The 16393-nt window shown below is 44.5% G+C and overlaps 1 protein-coding gene across 2 annotated transcripts in view; it reads right to left on the minus strand.

Moving 5' to 3' along the window:
* The window catches only part of LOC146008262 (uncharacterized), a 28102-nt gene extending 19887 nt beyond the window's left edge, over nucleotides 1-8215 (minus strand). For both annotated transcript variants that reach the window (XM_083147372.1, XM_083147371.1), the window contains exon 1: nucleotides 7879-8215. In XM_083147372.1, the coding sequence (XP_083003498.1) occupies nucleotides 7879-7922 (44 nt within the window). In that variant the 5' untranslated portion in view covers nucleotides 7923-8215. The remainder of the gene's footprint in view (nucleotides 1-7878) is intronic.
* Nucleotides 8216-16393: the final 8178 nt, after the last annotated feature.

The following is a 16393-nucleotide window of genomic DNA, read 5'->3' on the forward strand; positions in this document are numbered from 1 at the left end:
TATAGCAACGTTTTAATACAAGAAATACAGTCATTAGGTTGACACCACTAGGTCGACATACTGGAAGGTCGACAGGGGTCTAGGTCAACATGGCACAAGGTCGACAGGTTGTTAGGTTGATCAAGCATTAGCTCGGGTTCCCGGTGGCCGTCTGCTATTTTCCCTCGTGGTAGTCCACGACCCCCATAGAGGGAGAATAGAATAGGTGGCTTTGTTGCGCTGGCCACGCTGTCTGACACCGGCCAGTCGGGATCCCGACATCGGGATAAAGACTGTCGGGATCCCGACTGTCGGTGAAACATACCACACCCCATTAGGTCAACATCGTCTAGATCATGCATTCCCAACCACGGTCCTCAAGGCACACTAAAGCTGTGTACACACGGGGGCGATAGGGGCTGAAATCGCTGGAAATATGGTCGCAGGCGACCATATTGCCAGTGATGGGAGTGTGCCACGGCGAGAAATCGCCGGGTGCACGCTCCCGTTTTCAGCCCCGTTCTAATCGCTGGTCGCAGGAGCTTGCTTCTGCGACCAGCTGATTACCTCTGCGGCACTGCTGGCAGAGGTTCCCTTTCATCAGCGACCATCTCTGGTCGCTGATGAAAAGGAGAAACTGAGCAATATATATCCCCCGTGTTTACGGGGCTTAACAGTGCAGGTTTTAAGCTGTGTACACACGGGGGCGATAGGGGCTGAAATCGCTGGAAATATGGTCGCTGGCGACCATATTGCCAGTGATGGGAGTGTGCCCCGGCGATAAATTGCGCTCCCGTTTTCAGCCCCATTCTAAATCGCTAATTACCTCTACGGCTCCCGCAGCAGAGGTTCCTTTTCATCAGTGACCATCTCTGGTCGCTGATGAAAAGGAGACACTGGGCAATATATTGCTGAGCAATATATTGCTAGCAATATATTGCTCAGCAATATATCTCCCCCGTGTGTACGGGGCTTTAGTGATATCCAGGCTTCAGCACAGATGGTTTAATCAGAATCACTAAGGTACTAATTAAGTCACCTGTGCTCAAGCCTGGATATCACAAAAATCTGCACTGTTAAGCCATGTACACACGGCTGCGATAGGGGCTGAAATCGCTGGAAATCGCTGGGAATATGGTCGCTGGCGATAAATTGCCGGGTGCGCGCTCCCGTTTTCAGCCCCGTTCTAATTACTGGTTGAAGGAGCTTGCTCCTGCGACCAGCTGATTACCTCTGCGGCACTGCCGGCAGAGGTTCCCTTTCATCAGTGACCATCTCTGGTCGCTGATGAAAAGGAGACAGTGAGCAATATATTGCTGAGCAATATATCTTCCCGTGTGTACGCACCTTTAAGCCCCGTACACACGCGGGAGATATATTGCTCAGCAATATATTGCTAGCAATACATTGCTGAGCAATATATTGCTCAGTGTCTCCTTTTCATCAGCGACCAGAGATGGTCGCTGATAAAAGGGAACCTCTGCCGAGCAATAAGAATGGGGCTGAAAACGGGAGCGCGCACCCAGCGATTTATCGCCGGGGCACACTCCCATCACTGGCAATATGGTCACCATCGACCATATTTCCAGCTATTTAAGCCCCTATCACCCCGTGTGTACACAGCTTAAGTGTGCTTCGAGGACCGTGGTTGGGAATGCCTGGTCTAGATTGACAGTCAAAAGTTTGAAATGGGGTTTTTCACTGTTTATGGAGCTGACATATGCAGACAGGTGGTATTTCATGCCCTACCATCCATTAGGGCGTGGTGGGAGAAAAAAATAGTGTGCCAAGCACAGCGAGCCATGCGAAGGGATGCGGTGCACTTAACACTGTGTCCATGTTAACTGTGTCGACATTCGGATCAATAAACAGTGAAAAAAAACCACATCGACCTAATGCTTGTGTCGTCATTGTGCCATGTCGACCCAGACCCCTGTCGACCTTCCAGTATGTCGACCTAGTGGTGTCAACATAATGACTGTCGACCAGGTCGACCATACCCTCACGAGCAAGCAATATATATATATATATAGATATATATAAAGAAAGAGGGAAACCTGCACTCTCACCCAGCCTTACAGCAATGGGGTGCCCATCTAAGACGCACGCGGTAACATGCACCAAATGTAGTCCAGAATCCACACACCAGAAGGTGGGTGGTGATGGAGCACTCTCCAGTTTCTATAAACAAATAAAGAGGGTTTCCTAGTATTCCAATAGTAGACAATTTATTGGCAATGTAGTGTTACTCTCCATAAATGCTCCGACGTTTCGGTCCTATTAAAGGTCCTTTATCAAGGAACTTGGAGCTATGAGGTACACATCAATCAACGTAGCAGTAGAGACGGCGGAACTCACAGGACGTATGAAAAGAGGTCAGTCCCACACAGGGTATCTTGTTCAACGTTTCAGTCTTCAAGGACTTTTTTCAAAAACAGTGGCATACTGTATGCCACTGTTCTTGAAAAAAAGTCATTCTTTTTTCTTTTCATACGTCCTGTGAGTATACAGTATCTATATACACACATACATACACATACATAAATACATACACATACAATGGAAAAGGCATCACTCCAGGGCTTTTTCAAGTGAAAGGAAGGGCTTTATTGGTATTGATACCAATAAAGCCCTCCTTTTCACTTGAAAAAGCCCTGGAGTGACTTATTTTCCATTGTCTACAATTGAACGGCGGCACAGTCCCCTGGCAGAGTGAGCACCCAGGCAAGTATTTTCAGCTAAGCCCAGAGGAGGAGTGATGGACTTCGGATATAGAGGTTGTATTAGTGAAACAAGCCAAAGTTTCGGGCCTGGCTCGCCCCTTTGTCAATGGTGAATATATATATATATATATATATATATATATATATATATATATATATATACACACACACACACACAGTGTATATATACATATACACATACTGATGCTGTGTATATACAGATATAGTTTTGTTTGATATGAATACAAATACACCTTCTTTTGTTTGTGCAAAATAAATGAGGCAAATTCAGTATATTTCTACATATTTCAGTGTTTTCAAATTGCAATGTATTTGTGTAACAAGTTATTGGAAGTGTGTGTATATATGACACATGTTTAGAAACATGTTTGTGGTTAAATAAAGTATGGTATTTGTGTATGTTCAGCACATTTTTTCTTTAAGAGGTTCTCACTTATTTGTCCCTAATGCAAATGTTGTCTACCCTTGAAAATATGGTTACAATTTTTTATTTTTTTTAATTACCGATAAGTATTTTTACTGATAGGATACATTATTATTGTATAAGAGATGGGCAAAGTTTTGACTGCATTTTGCATGAATCATATTCATCAGCAGAATAAGCTATAGAACTGTAAACTTTCAGCGGCAGATTGTTACAACCTCCTCGCAAAGCCGGCTCGTCTATTATACAGAGGGGAACTGGGTTTACCCCTTTCACATCACTTAACCCAGGTCGCCCAATATACAGAGGACAACCCAGATTTAACCCTTTTAATAAACCAGGTTGAATTGCCAGGGTTGGTCAACCTGGGTTATAGGATGTGGTGTTTTCAGACTGCACATCGACCCCGGGCCATATGTCACCAGAACTGAAAGAATGAAATCAATATACAATTTACAACGGACCGGACTCAGGTTATTTTAAAAGAGGTTTGAATTTTCCCTTCACAACGATTTTTACGTCCAACAAATTTGCTGACAATTTGCAGCTGTTCCAAGAACACATTTCCTAACTTTACATATTATTTTATTTCAATATTATACTGAATATCATGTCATTATTACATAATAAACACTATTCCGGTCTGACAGCTTCAAGTGCTGCCTCTGCTCTGCCCAAGAGTCCTGGCTGCAGGTGGTTATGGTTACGGTGGTTGGCATTGTTCCCAGGTATTGGCTTACCTGAGCCTCTCTGACATATACTGTATGTGTGGCTGCAACATGATATAGTGTTATTATAGGACATTATAATATTAATGTTAATGAATATAATTATAGCACAGCAAACTCTAATCAGGAGCTATGGCAGGGGAACAGCAAAGGTGTATGGTATAGCTCACGGACAATGTCTAATTCCACAGTCAACAGGTCGGCCCAAAAAAGGTTGACATGCACAAGGTCGACACTGGAAAAAGTTTGACATAAGCAATCGGTTGACATATGAAAAGGTTGCAGTGTCAACCTTTTGACAATGTCCACCATATGTGTGTGTCGACATTATGGTGTTGCCCTAGAAGTTTTCTGTCAGCCATCCAGAAACTGTACTACAGCAAAACCAGAACCCAATCATCTTCAATATAAAAAAATCAGCTCTCTAATTGGTGATGAAATAGGAGAAACATAAAAGGGAAATCTCTTTAAACAACCAATGTGATGCTTCCCGTCCTCTCACCTGAAAATTACATGCAACACAGTAGAACTGCTGCAGGTAAAGTCACATGGTGTACTGTAGATTTATTGTTAGTTAATCATGTGTATTTGCTTTGGAGGGGTTTTTTTTTTTTTGGGGGGGGGGGGGGTAGATAAATTGGTTACTGCAAAGATAACATTGTGCACCCTGTCTAGGCAATGGAGCTCATTTTTACCTTATACAGCATGCCTTTAATACAGCAAGAGGTAACAGTGTATGTTTCTAAAGTATAAATACCTGAGTGAATGTGTGTGTATCAATAAGCAGGATGTGAGTGCAGGATGTATGAGTGACAATAAGCAGGATGTGAGTGCAGGATATGGTGTGATCATGTTAGTGTTTACAGGCTATGTACTAACAACCTGAGGGTCGCCAACTTTTTTGTAACTACAAGTCCCAGCATGATCTAACCTGCTTTGTTTACCTGTGATTAATTTTAAGCACAAACTAAGGGTGTGTACACATGGCAGATATGCCGTGTTATGCGAGTCCCGATATGATCAGATGGTATCGGGACTCGCATAGCACGGCATGCTGCAGAGGCACAATTTTGACTATATAGTGCAGATCTGCACTATATAGTGTTGCCTGCCCTCTATTTGGCTGCCGATTTTTGCTCACACAGGAGCGCACATCGGCAGGGCATCGGGCTCGCAAGACCTAAAAAAGCACACAATTTAGAATGTGATATGGCTTCCGACGTTCACTATATCAGCAACATCGGAAGCCATATCGCACTGTGTGTGCACACTATAAGGTTTCATACACCTAACTAATGTGTAACATCACTAACAATTGTGATCAAGAGCGAGGGAGACACAGAAAACATTTACTTCACTCTTTATATCTCGTTGCCCATTTAAATAGACGGTACGTATGTATTATCTGGGCTCCCATGTTAAATGCACCCCATTTTTCATACCCCTACTATCCAACTACGCATGAAGTTGATTTTATATAGTGTGGCGAGCGCAGCGAGCCACCGTGCCCCGAAGCGTGGCGAGCGGACGCGGTCTCATAAGAAAAACGGGAGCCCAGATATTACATAAGTACCAAATAGACTATGTTTTTTTTAATAAATTGATTGCATTTAGACCAGTGATTTTCAACCTTTTTACCTTGCGGCACACTAAATAAGATTTTAAAATTGACAAGGCACACCATGAGATCCCCACAGTAAAAAACACATTAGCCCCCACAGGTAAAAATACAAACCTATTGGCCCCCATATAAAAAAACAATCACACTGGACCCCCCAAGAGAACAAAAATAAAATACATGGGCCCTTTACATGAAAAGAGGAGACCAGTAAATAACGGTTGAACTGGTGGTGGCTGTAAACTGGTTTGGGCATCTCTAGATCTGGGGCACACTTGAGAACAGCTCAAGGCACACTAGTGTGCCACGGCACAGTGGTTGAAAAACACTGATTTAGACTATATTGTGATGACAGTTGCCATTCATATCTCAATGTTATGATGAACAATCCACATTGCTTTATGTAATAAAATGACATAAATGGCTAAACCATATTTTGGGGGGTTAAGGTGGCCATACACATGCAGATTTATCTGCAGATCTGTCTGGTTGGAACAAAAAAGTGGTTATGGATGAGAGCAAATGACAGTTGACCATTTGCTTGGAAATGCTGGAAAACTGACAAACTGTCAGTCATCCATAACCATGTTTTTGTTCCAACCAGCCAGATCTGAAGATAAATCTTACTAGTGTATGGGCACCTTTTCTTAGGGCCTCATTTACATATTTCACCAGTGTCATCACTGGGATACACACGAAACATGACTAATTCATAAAGGGTTGCAACAAATTTAAATTCACATTGGCATCAGATTTTCATTGATAGTCCCACCAAGGGAGAGATGGGAACCCTATTCTATTTCTTCTAATAGGTTTCATCCTATTGGGCTACTTATACCACTGACAAATAGTATTTATGTTTTTATTTAGCATCTGGTAAAAAACAACTATTGTATTTTACAATTGAATTGAGGTGGCTGCCTATGTTGTTGCAATGGCTATCTGTAGTTACTGTTCATAGCTAATAGCTTATTATACAAAAAGAACAGAAGACTCTTTTTTCGGGCACTCGAAAAGAATAGTCCCAGGGTGTATTTTCACTTGCACATATGTAAGTACTCTGTTAAATAAAATATTTTATTGATTCTCATTACAATTATATACACACACATTTATAATTTCAAAATGACCCTTATTCAGATCTAAGCTTAGTACAAATTTGTTTGGAAAATGGACAAATCCATGTGCACTGCAGGTGGGGAAGATGTAACATGTGCAAAGAGTTAGATTTGTGTGAGTTATTTTGTTTCTGTGCAGGGAAAATACTGGCTGCATTATTTCTACACTGCAGGTTAGATTTCAGTTTCAGCACACCCCACCAAAATGTAACTCTCTTTGCACAGGTACATCTGCTCCACCTGCAGTGCACATGGTTTTGCCCATTTTCCAAACAAATTTCTACTGAGCTCAGATCTGAATAAGGCCCAATGTAAATATACATTTATAAGTAGACAAAACATAACAATATGAAGGGATTTAGAAGCATCGAGTTAAGCAACTGTAATTATTCAGACCTTAAAAATAATCACAATATTCCACTATTGCTTAGTTACTTGTTCCAGAACAAATTAAACAATAGTGGAATATTGTGATTATTATTTTTTTTTGAGTGCCCCAAAAAAGAGTCTTCTGTTCACTTTGCAAAATAATCTTTTTTTCTGACTCTGGGAGCACCACCAACCACTGAATTTTCAGGGTGATGAGACCTGTCACACCCATTTCTTAAATAAGGTGAAGTTGGTCATTAACTGAAATCCGAACCCCAAATATAACTGACAATTCAGGACCATTGGGGTAGAAATCCTGTGCGGAACAAAAATTGTTTGTCCATAGCTAATAGCTGTATGCTTTACACTTCAGTATTATTCTGTCAAACAAAACTGTGCTGTTATACAGTATAATGTGAACATTGAGTACCTTGTATAAAATAGGGTTGAAACTATTTTTCTTCTATACCAACTTTTTCTATTAAGGTATGGCATGCAAAGATCTATTGTTCTGTATGCCTGTTTACTATATTTATACTATACAGTATTGTTCTGTATCCTGTTTACTATAATTTATACTATACACAGTATTGTTCTGTATGCCTGTTTACTATACTATACAATGTTGTTGGTATGCCCACAGGAATGTTTACTATCATTTTTTGATGTTTGCAGTCTTTCTGTAGTGTTGCTATAGCTTTGGAAGGTATTTTGTCAACCTGATTTTGAGCAACAGAGGTGGAGACCTTGGCAATGACAGAGTTGCTGTAGTGCCTTTGTTACAGTATGGGAGTGTGTTGTGGGATCTTTGTGAAGAGTTGCTGGAAACTGTATGTGTATGTGTGTGCACAGCACATGTGGCACACATATACTGTATGATAGGATTATGATTTCTTACCGATGCACTGACAGGTACAAGACAGCCGGCCAGAAACTTTCCATAGATGTTCCTGGAGAGAGAGCATGCTGCCATGTCTGGGTTTAGTTTTCTCTCTCAGTAGTCTCCTATACTCCCTGTGTCCTTGCACGGCTTCTGTGTCACGCTTTCTTTCGCTCCTTCACTGTCTGTCCTGCTGCTCACATCCTCTGCCTTGTCTGACTACTGTCTGAGTCTCTTCCTTTCTCCTCCTTACATTAGGTCTCCACCCACCTCTTTCTTAACTTTCTCTTACCGCCTCATTCTGACCCTCATTGTCCTTCTTCTTTTCCTGGTTCACACCTTCTTCCCCCTCTCTCTCTCTCTCACCTCCCATCCTGCTGCTGCTACACTTCCTCCTCCTCCTCCTATATCACAGTATTAGCCTTGCACACCTGTGCCTGCATCTTCTGATCTCTCCTCTAATATGAGTTACCCATGACACATTGCCTGGTCCTTACATATTCCTGTCACAAAGGGCATACTTGGAGCTACCTTACAGACTATTTGCTAAAGACTGTGGATTATTTCAGTTTGCAACAGGTTTGATGATTTATATAGACCTTGTAGCAAATTAGTTTATACTGAAGAAACCCCTATGCAATTCAATATGGTCCCCTCAGTAATTCATTATTATTTTGTATTGTTATTTCTCTCCTTGTTTTTATTGTTCATATCAGTATGCATAAGTGATTTTAATAAAGTATAGATGGGTTGGGATCGTTTTACAGCAACTAGGTCGACAAGCATTAGGTCGACACCACTAGGTCAACAGGCAGCAAGGTCGACAAGGGTGTAGCTCGACATGGGTGTAGGTCAACAGGACATTAGGTCGACACAAGCATTAGGTTGACATGGGCAAGGTCTACAGTCAAAGATCGACATGGGGGTTTTCGCAGTTTTTTTACCCGAATGTCAACACTGTCGACATGGACACAGTTTGAAGTGCACCGCATCCCCTCGCATCACTCGCGATGCTTCAGACACGGTGCCTCGCTACGCTCAGCACACTATTTTATTCTCCCACCACACCCTAGTGGATGGTAGGGCATGAAATACCACCTGTCGGCACATGTCGGCTCAAAACACAGTGAAAAACCCCATGTCGACCTTTTGACTGTCGACCTTGTCCATGGTGAAATAATGCTTGTGTCGATCTAATGACCTGTCGACCTATATGGCTCTGTGAGCCTCTAGCCATGCCGCCAACCCCTCAGGCTGAGGAAATAGATGCTGTGTGCATGTGCACAGCGCCTATTTAGCACTGGTCACCAACTTTAAGGGGGGACTCCCAACAGCCCCCCCTTTGCCGCTGAACACTGCTGGCCACAGGAGGAACGAGGTTACGTCCCCGAAAACCGGGATCTTCCCGCAGTATTCGGGACTGTTGGGAGGTATGCAGTGTCCCCAGCGCACCTCCCCCGCCAGCAACCCCAGCCAAACATCCACCCAAACACTCTGCCCAGTGTCCTGGCCACATCTCCACAATCCCCTGGCAGGGTCACCAGCCGCACCACTCACCCCTGCCCCTGTAATCTCCTGTCCCAAGCACCTCCACAATCCCCCAGCAGGTTCCCCACTCGCACCCCCCCCAAGCACCTCCTCAATCCCCTGGCATCATCCTCAGCTGCACCACACCCCCTCCTCCGTGAACTCCCAGCAGTGTCCCCAGCGCACCTCCTCAATCCTCCAGCATGGTCCCTAGCCGCACGGCCACCCACGATCACCCGGCAGTTCTCTAGCACCACCTTAATTCCCCTGGCACCATCCCCAGCCAAATACACGCCTCCCCCACACCTCAATGAATCCCCGCCCTACCATAAAAGCGGATGTGAACACTTAGGCATCCACTCAGGTGCGGCTGCAATGAGTAGAAATCATTTAATGTACGCTCAGCATCAAATGATTTCCGTAGCCTTCACTCTAAAAAGTCTATTCTTACCTTTCAGATGTCCGCTATTTGCTGCCGAATATAACGTCAGCCGCCCACAAAGCATTTCCATGATCGTCCCCGCACATCCCCAACATGCAGTACCCACGCACCCATCCCTCCCCCACCCACACCCCCACCGAACCCACAGCACCCCCCCAACTGCCCGTCACTCAACGAGTGCACTTCCGCACCTCACCAACCCACACGGAAAGCACCCGCACATGTCACTCCAACACCCGCAGTATCTCCAACACCCGCAGTACCTGCCACTACTCCACCCACACTTCCCCCAAACACCATCCCACACCCACATTACCTTTGCACCCCACTCTTCCCCACCCACACCACACCCTACCCTTCATCACCCCAGCATCCAATTGCAAATCACCACAACCGCACCTCCACAACCCACAGTACACCCACACCTGCCCCTCCCCCACGACACACCAGCCTCTCATTCCCTCTCCAGCCTCTCATTTACTCATTCCCTGTGTCACATTGTGAATTTTGGCTTATTCTCTGTGTTAGAATATGAATTTCGGCTTATTCTCTGTCAGAATATGAATTTCGGCTTATTCCCTGTGTCACAATGTGAATTTTTACTCATTCCCTGTGTCACAATGTGAATTTTTACTCATTCCCTATGTCACATTGTGAATTTTGGCTTATTCTCTGTGTCAGAATGTGAATTTCGGCTTATTCTCTGTGTCAGAATGTGAATTTCGGCTTATTCTCTGTGTCAGAATGTGAGAAACAATGTCAAACATCTCACTAACTTCATTTCCAAGTAAGTTTAATATGTTAACTATGTTTTCTATGTTTTTTTGGGATGATCAGGTATCGTTACTGTTATTTTATTTTATGTGCGGCCCAAACCAAATTTTCATCTTCTAATGTGGCCCAGGGAAGGCGAAAGGTTGGACACCCCTGATTTAAGGAATCAGCGCCGGCCTCTAACCTGCAGTCGGGATGCCTGTGTCTGTATAATGAACACTGACATTGAGCCCCGACACCCCCCCCCCCCCCCAAACTGAGTAGCATCTCCCTGAAGCGGAGATGGGCAGGGAGATGCTGCCCAACCGCCGTGATACTGGATACTGGTGTCTCACGCGCGTCCCAGTCCCTATCGCCGGCGTTTTTTTGAGCCGACTTGTGCTGACAGGCGGTATTTCATACCCTACATCCACTAGGGCGTGGGGGGAGAATATAATAGAACGCAGTGAGGCACCATGCCTGAAGCATGGCGAGCTTAGCCAGCCATGCAAAGGAACGTGGTACACTGATATGGTGTCCATGTCGACTTATGTTAAAATTAGGGATGAACACCAGGGCCAAAGATTTGGATTTGGCTTTGTCGAGCGGCGGTAAAAATGTTTAAAAAAATGCCCAAATCACATAATTTTTGCCTTTTTTTTTGTCCCTAGAGTAATATTAACCTCAATAACATTCATTTCCAGCCCGTTCCAGGTTATTTTGACCACTTTACACCTCACAATATTGTTTTTAGGGCAAAAGGTTGCACGAGGTAGCTGGATAACTATGCTAAACCACACAAGTGTGCGGCACAAACACGTGGCTCATCTTGGAGTGGCATTGCAGTGGCAGACAGGATGGCAGTTTGAAATACGAGGCCCCAAAAAGACCCCTATCTGGCTTGATCGTGTTTACGATGTGACTTGTTCTGCAAGTGTGTATCTGTTTTTGTCAGTTTAATACTCAATAAGCCCCCTATAAAAAAAAACTAGGCCCCAAAAAGAACATCAAGAAAAATACAGAGTAATAGCAGCGCTCAAAATTAAATGAGTGAATCAAAATTAAAGGTAAAAAATACACTTATTTATTAATACCTGTTAGGGTATGGCATTTCAAACATATAATAAAAATGGACAAAAAATATATATAAAAAATGTAGATTTAAAAACAAAGGTAGCCAGATCTCACGTTATAGGGGCAGTCCCAAGGCAAGAGATGGTTGGATTAGACCTGCACTGTCCTTCCAATTGGTCCTAATTTGAGCTGGAGTCCCAAGAACGGCGATTTGTAATCCGAGTGGGCCAAAACGAGGGAGGAGCTGGTTGTTGGGAGCTCACCTGCAACCTCGTGGCTAAAGTATTCACTTTTCTTGGAATTAAGCCGCTGACATCCAATGAAGGGAGATAAAGTGGGCAGTTGATTGAGCAGGTAGATCCTCCAATGTTAGTCCTTAGATCTGGAACCAAACAATAGCACAGCACCTACGCGTTTCGCTGGCCTTACACCAGCTTTATCAAGCTGATAAAGCTGGTGTAAGGCCAGCGAAACGCGTAGGGCCTCCATATTGTATTTTTTTCTTCCCAGTATGTGAAAGGACTCTCTGACATGCCTACAATGACGCTATCCTGAAAATAGTCCTCCACTAACCTCTGCATGATGACTGTCTCTGATGGAGTAGTCACGCTAGAGGTGTCACTGATAATGTTCAAATCACTTAGATCCGACCAGATGTCCAAAATGGTGTTTTTGTGGACTGCTTTTCACCCCCTTCTAGATGTTTTTGGAAAATGCAGTTTTTTATGGGCAGATTCTTGCAAAATAGAAGGAGACTTCACTTCAACTGCCAACTTGCTCACCAGGAGCTCTTTGCATGTCGTAAGATCTGTGTCAGTTGGAAAGAAAGACACAGCATAGGACTTGAACCTAAATTGATAAAATGTAGTGTTCCACTCTCAACATATTGGCAACCCATGTATCCTGAGAAAAACAGGGTAACAGGGTGGAACCACTTGATTTGGTAAACAGCAGAAGCTGACTGCAGCTCATTTCCACTCAGAATTGCTCTCTCATCTGTGAGCAATACAGCCATACCACACTGGATCACCTGAAACCATCTGAACTCAGAAGCTACGCAGTGAAGGGCCGGATCAGTACCTATGTGGGAGACCCGTAGGGAATATCCGGTGCTGTAACCATCCAAGAAAGCAGAAATAATATCACTGAGAGGATGATGCTTTTGTTCTTCTAATTCCTCTGCTCCTGTTTATCTCACTCGCTGAACCAAGCCAAGATCTCTCCCTCCATAGGTGGGACGGACACTCACATTACTCTGAAACTTACTTCAAAGTAGGGAAATTTAATAAACGGGGCGTGTCCTGCGCTAATCCAACTGTTCTCTCTAACAGAAAGACAGATCTAATATAAACTGTCTGAACATTTGTGACTAATTTGGCAGTCTTATGCAATGGTTACAGGAGAGACAGTTTAAACATTTCGCCATAATTGGATTGAACCATTAATTTGTATGCACCTATATTTTGTACCTTGAGCACACGTTAAATATAAAACATATTGTAAAGTTTTTTCTATATGTATTTGAAATGTATCCATTTTCTTTATAATCTTTTAGCTACCTAATAAAAGTTAAGTCTTATTTTCACCTTATTTCTACTATCATTTATTTCATAAAGTGTGCCCCAAAAACCTTATAGCGTTCCCTGTAGTCACTCTTTGACTTTTTTCTCTAGTTCGGTTTGAACTTCTTTGGGAGCACCACCAACCAAATATCGCTATTAGAATATCCACCAACAGCAGTGACTATGTTGGTCTATACATAAATTAAACCTTACAATATAGCTACTAATTGTACAAATAACCTGTGCCAATCCGTCCCTTGTCTAAAAAACCTGTGTATCCTGTCAAAGACAAAAAAGGACTTGATCTACAAGTCCAGCATATTTTGCACATGGGCCTTCTTTGAACTCCTCCTTCAATTTCGCAAGTTGATTCTCCAAAAGCCTAATTAAGGGAACCACCTGGCTCAAATTAGCAGTCTTGGCATTCACTTCACAGGTGGCTACTTCAAAGGGTCTCAGCACCTTGCATAGCACAGATATGAGTTTCCAATGTGCTGGGCTAAGGTACATCCCCCTTCCTTTCCCAAAGTCATGGCTTGTTGTATGCCTTGTTGGCACCTCCTGCTGATGGAAGGGCAGATTACATTCATCTTGCAACTGCTGCAATCTCCTGCACGCTGTTGCGGAATGCTGGAAATGCCCAGAAATTTTTCATGCAACCCACAGCATCTCTTGCATGCCCTTGTCGTGACGTGATGTCTCCTCCTTCTATTTCGCATGAATAAAGGGGCAAACTAGAGGGGGTCACGCAGGGGCTGGCTGGCAACTTTTAGCCTAGGGGGCAAGTCCAGAGCACTGGCCCATACCACCACCCCATGGCCCCCCCCAACTTTCTGGAAGATGGAATGCTTGTTGCGCGCCGGCGGCGCACTGAAAAATTAGGCATGTGGCCTATAATAAGTGGCGTGACCTGTACCATGATTGTATTGTGTACCTGCAGATTGCACATTGTGATGCTAATTACACATTATGACACACACCTTGATGCCCATTGCACCCCATACTGTGATGGCAATTACCCAATGCTCCCCACATTGTAATGCCCATTACGCCCCACACCATGATGCCCATTACACCACACAATGTGATGTCCACAGTGCCAGATTTGTCCCCACAGTGCCAGATATTCCGCCACAGTGCCAAATACACATATGCCCCCACAGTGCCAGAGACACATATGCCCCCACAGTGTCAGAGACACATATGCCCCCACAGTGCCAGATATGCCCTCACAGTGCCAGAGACACATATAACCCCACAGTGACAGATATGCCCCCACAGTGCCAGAGACACATATGCCCCCACAGTACCAGATATTCCCCCCACAGTGCCAGAGACACATATGCCCCCACAGTACCAGATATTCCCCCCACAGTGCCAGATACACATATGCCCCCACAGTGCCAGATATGCCCCCACAGTGCCAGAGACACATATGCGCCCACAGTGCCAGATATTCCCGCACAGTGCCAGAAACACATATGCCCCCACAGTGCCAAATACACATATGCCCCCACAGTGCCAGATATGCCCTCACAGTGCCAGAAACACATATGCCCCACAGTGCCCGAATTTCCCACCAGCAACTCACCATTGTTGCTGTCTCTCTATCTGCTGCTGCTGCTGCTGGGAGGAGGGGGGGGCTGGGGAAACCGCAGTACATGCCCCTCCTGCCCACCAGTGAGGCTACTACCAACACTCAGCCCTTCTCCACTGGCCGCGGCTTCCAGAACATGGCCGCGGCTACAGGAAGATGGCCGCTGGCCTCGCGGCCATTTTCCTGTAGCCGCGGCCGTGTTCTGGAAGCCACGGCCAGCGCAGGAGGGCTGGATGAGGTGGATCCAGCGCGGCCCGCAAGCAGTGACTGAGTAAGCGGCCCGGGGGGGCACATGGCACCCTGCCCCCCAGCCCAGCCCGCCCCTGACCAAGTGGTTATTATCTGCCGTCAAATTCTATGTCGTTCCTTAAAAATGCCTGAGCCACTAAGTTAATATGAGCAAAACAGGGGTTGTGTTCAAATTCACCCAGTTGTAATGCTTTCATGATATTACTGGCATTATCTGAAATGATAAATCCTGAGGAGAGTCCAAGTGGGGTAAGCCATGTCGTTATGACATCTCTCAGTTTTTCCAAGAGGTTCTCAGTGGTATGACTCTTAGTAAAGCCGGTGATACATAGAGTAGCATGCCTAGTATGAATGAGTTGGTGATGCTTGATAGATCCTTCTGCTGCTGGAGGGGATTCAACCACCCAGTGGGCTGTCATAGTCATGTAATCCTTGGTCTATCAACTGCCGCTTGTCCACATATCCGTGGTTAAGTGGACACTGTCTCCAATCCCACTTTTCAGGCCATGGATTACTCTAGACTTGATGTCCTGGTGCATCTCAGGAATGGCTTTCTGGATGAAATGGAACCAAGATGGAATCTGGTACCGGGGACATGCAGCCTCCATTAATTGTATGAAACCCACACAATTAATGGCAGATATTGGACGCACATCCAATACTATCATGGCAGTCATGGCTTCTGTGATACGCTGTGCCACTTGGTAAGAACTGACTTACTTGTTTTTCTCGCCATGCACTGCTGAACAGTCAGTTGCTTTTTCAAAGTAGTGTAATGGGTTTTCTTGGGACACGTCTGGGTTGAACAACTACCCCCAGAAGCAACTGCAGCAGTAACAGAAGGCCTTTCGATTAAGGATTCATCTGCAGAATCACGGAAAGGGGAGGATTCTTCTAGCACAGCAGTAATATCAGAAGACCATCCCTGGTCATTACTGAGGATACTGAAGTTGAGGGTGAGGGTGTTGGTAGTGGAAATCGCAAGTGGTGGGGTAATCTAAAGAGAAGGGACACAGTTGATGCTAGACATTTTTCAGCACCAATTTTGGAAACATCCCTATACGTCCCATGAGCTCGCTGCAAATGACATAATAGGGTCAATAGATGTTTCGAGATGCTTAATGTCCTTACCTCAACTTATTTTGTTTCCACACAAGGCTACAGATGGCTTGGCAATTTTTTTCTGAATTGGTGTAAAAATAATTCCACACATAAGATGTGTATTTGTTGGTCCCATGACCAGGCATGACAATGGCAGTCTTATCATGCCCAACAGATGGTTCCACTTGTGCCTCACTTACACACACAACATCCTCATCCTCAATATCC

The sequence above is a fragment of the Crinia signifera genome, chromosome 6 (genome assembly GCF_055691185.1).
Source record: "Crinia signifera chromosome 6, ASM5569118v1, whole genome shotgun sequence".
NCBI lineage: Eukaryota > Metazoa > Chordata > Amphibia > Anura > Myobatrachidae > Crinia > Crinia signifera.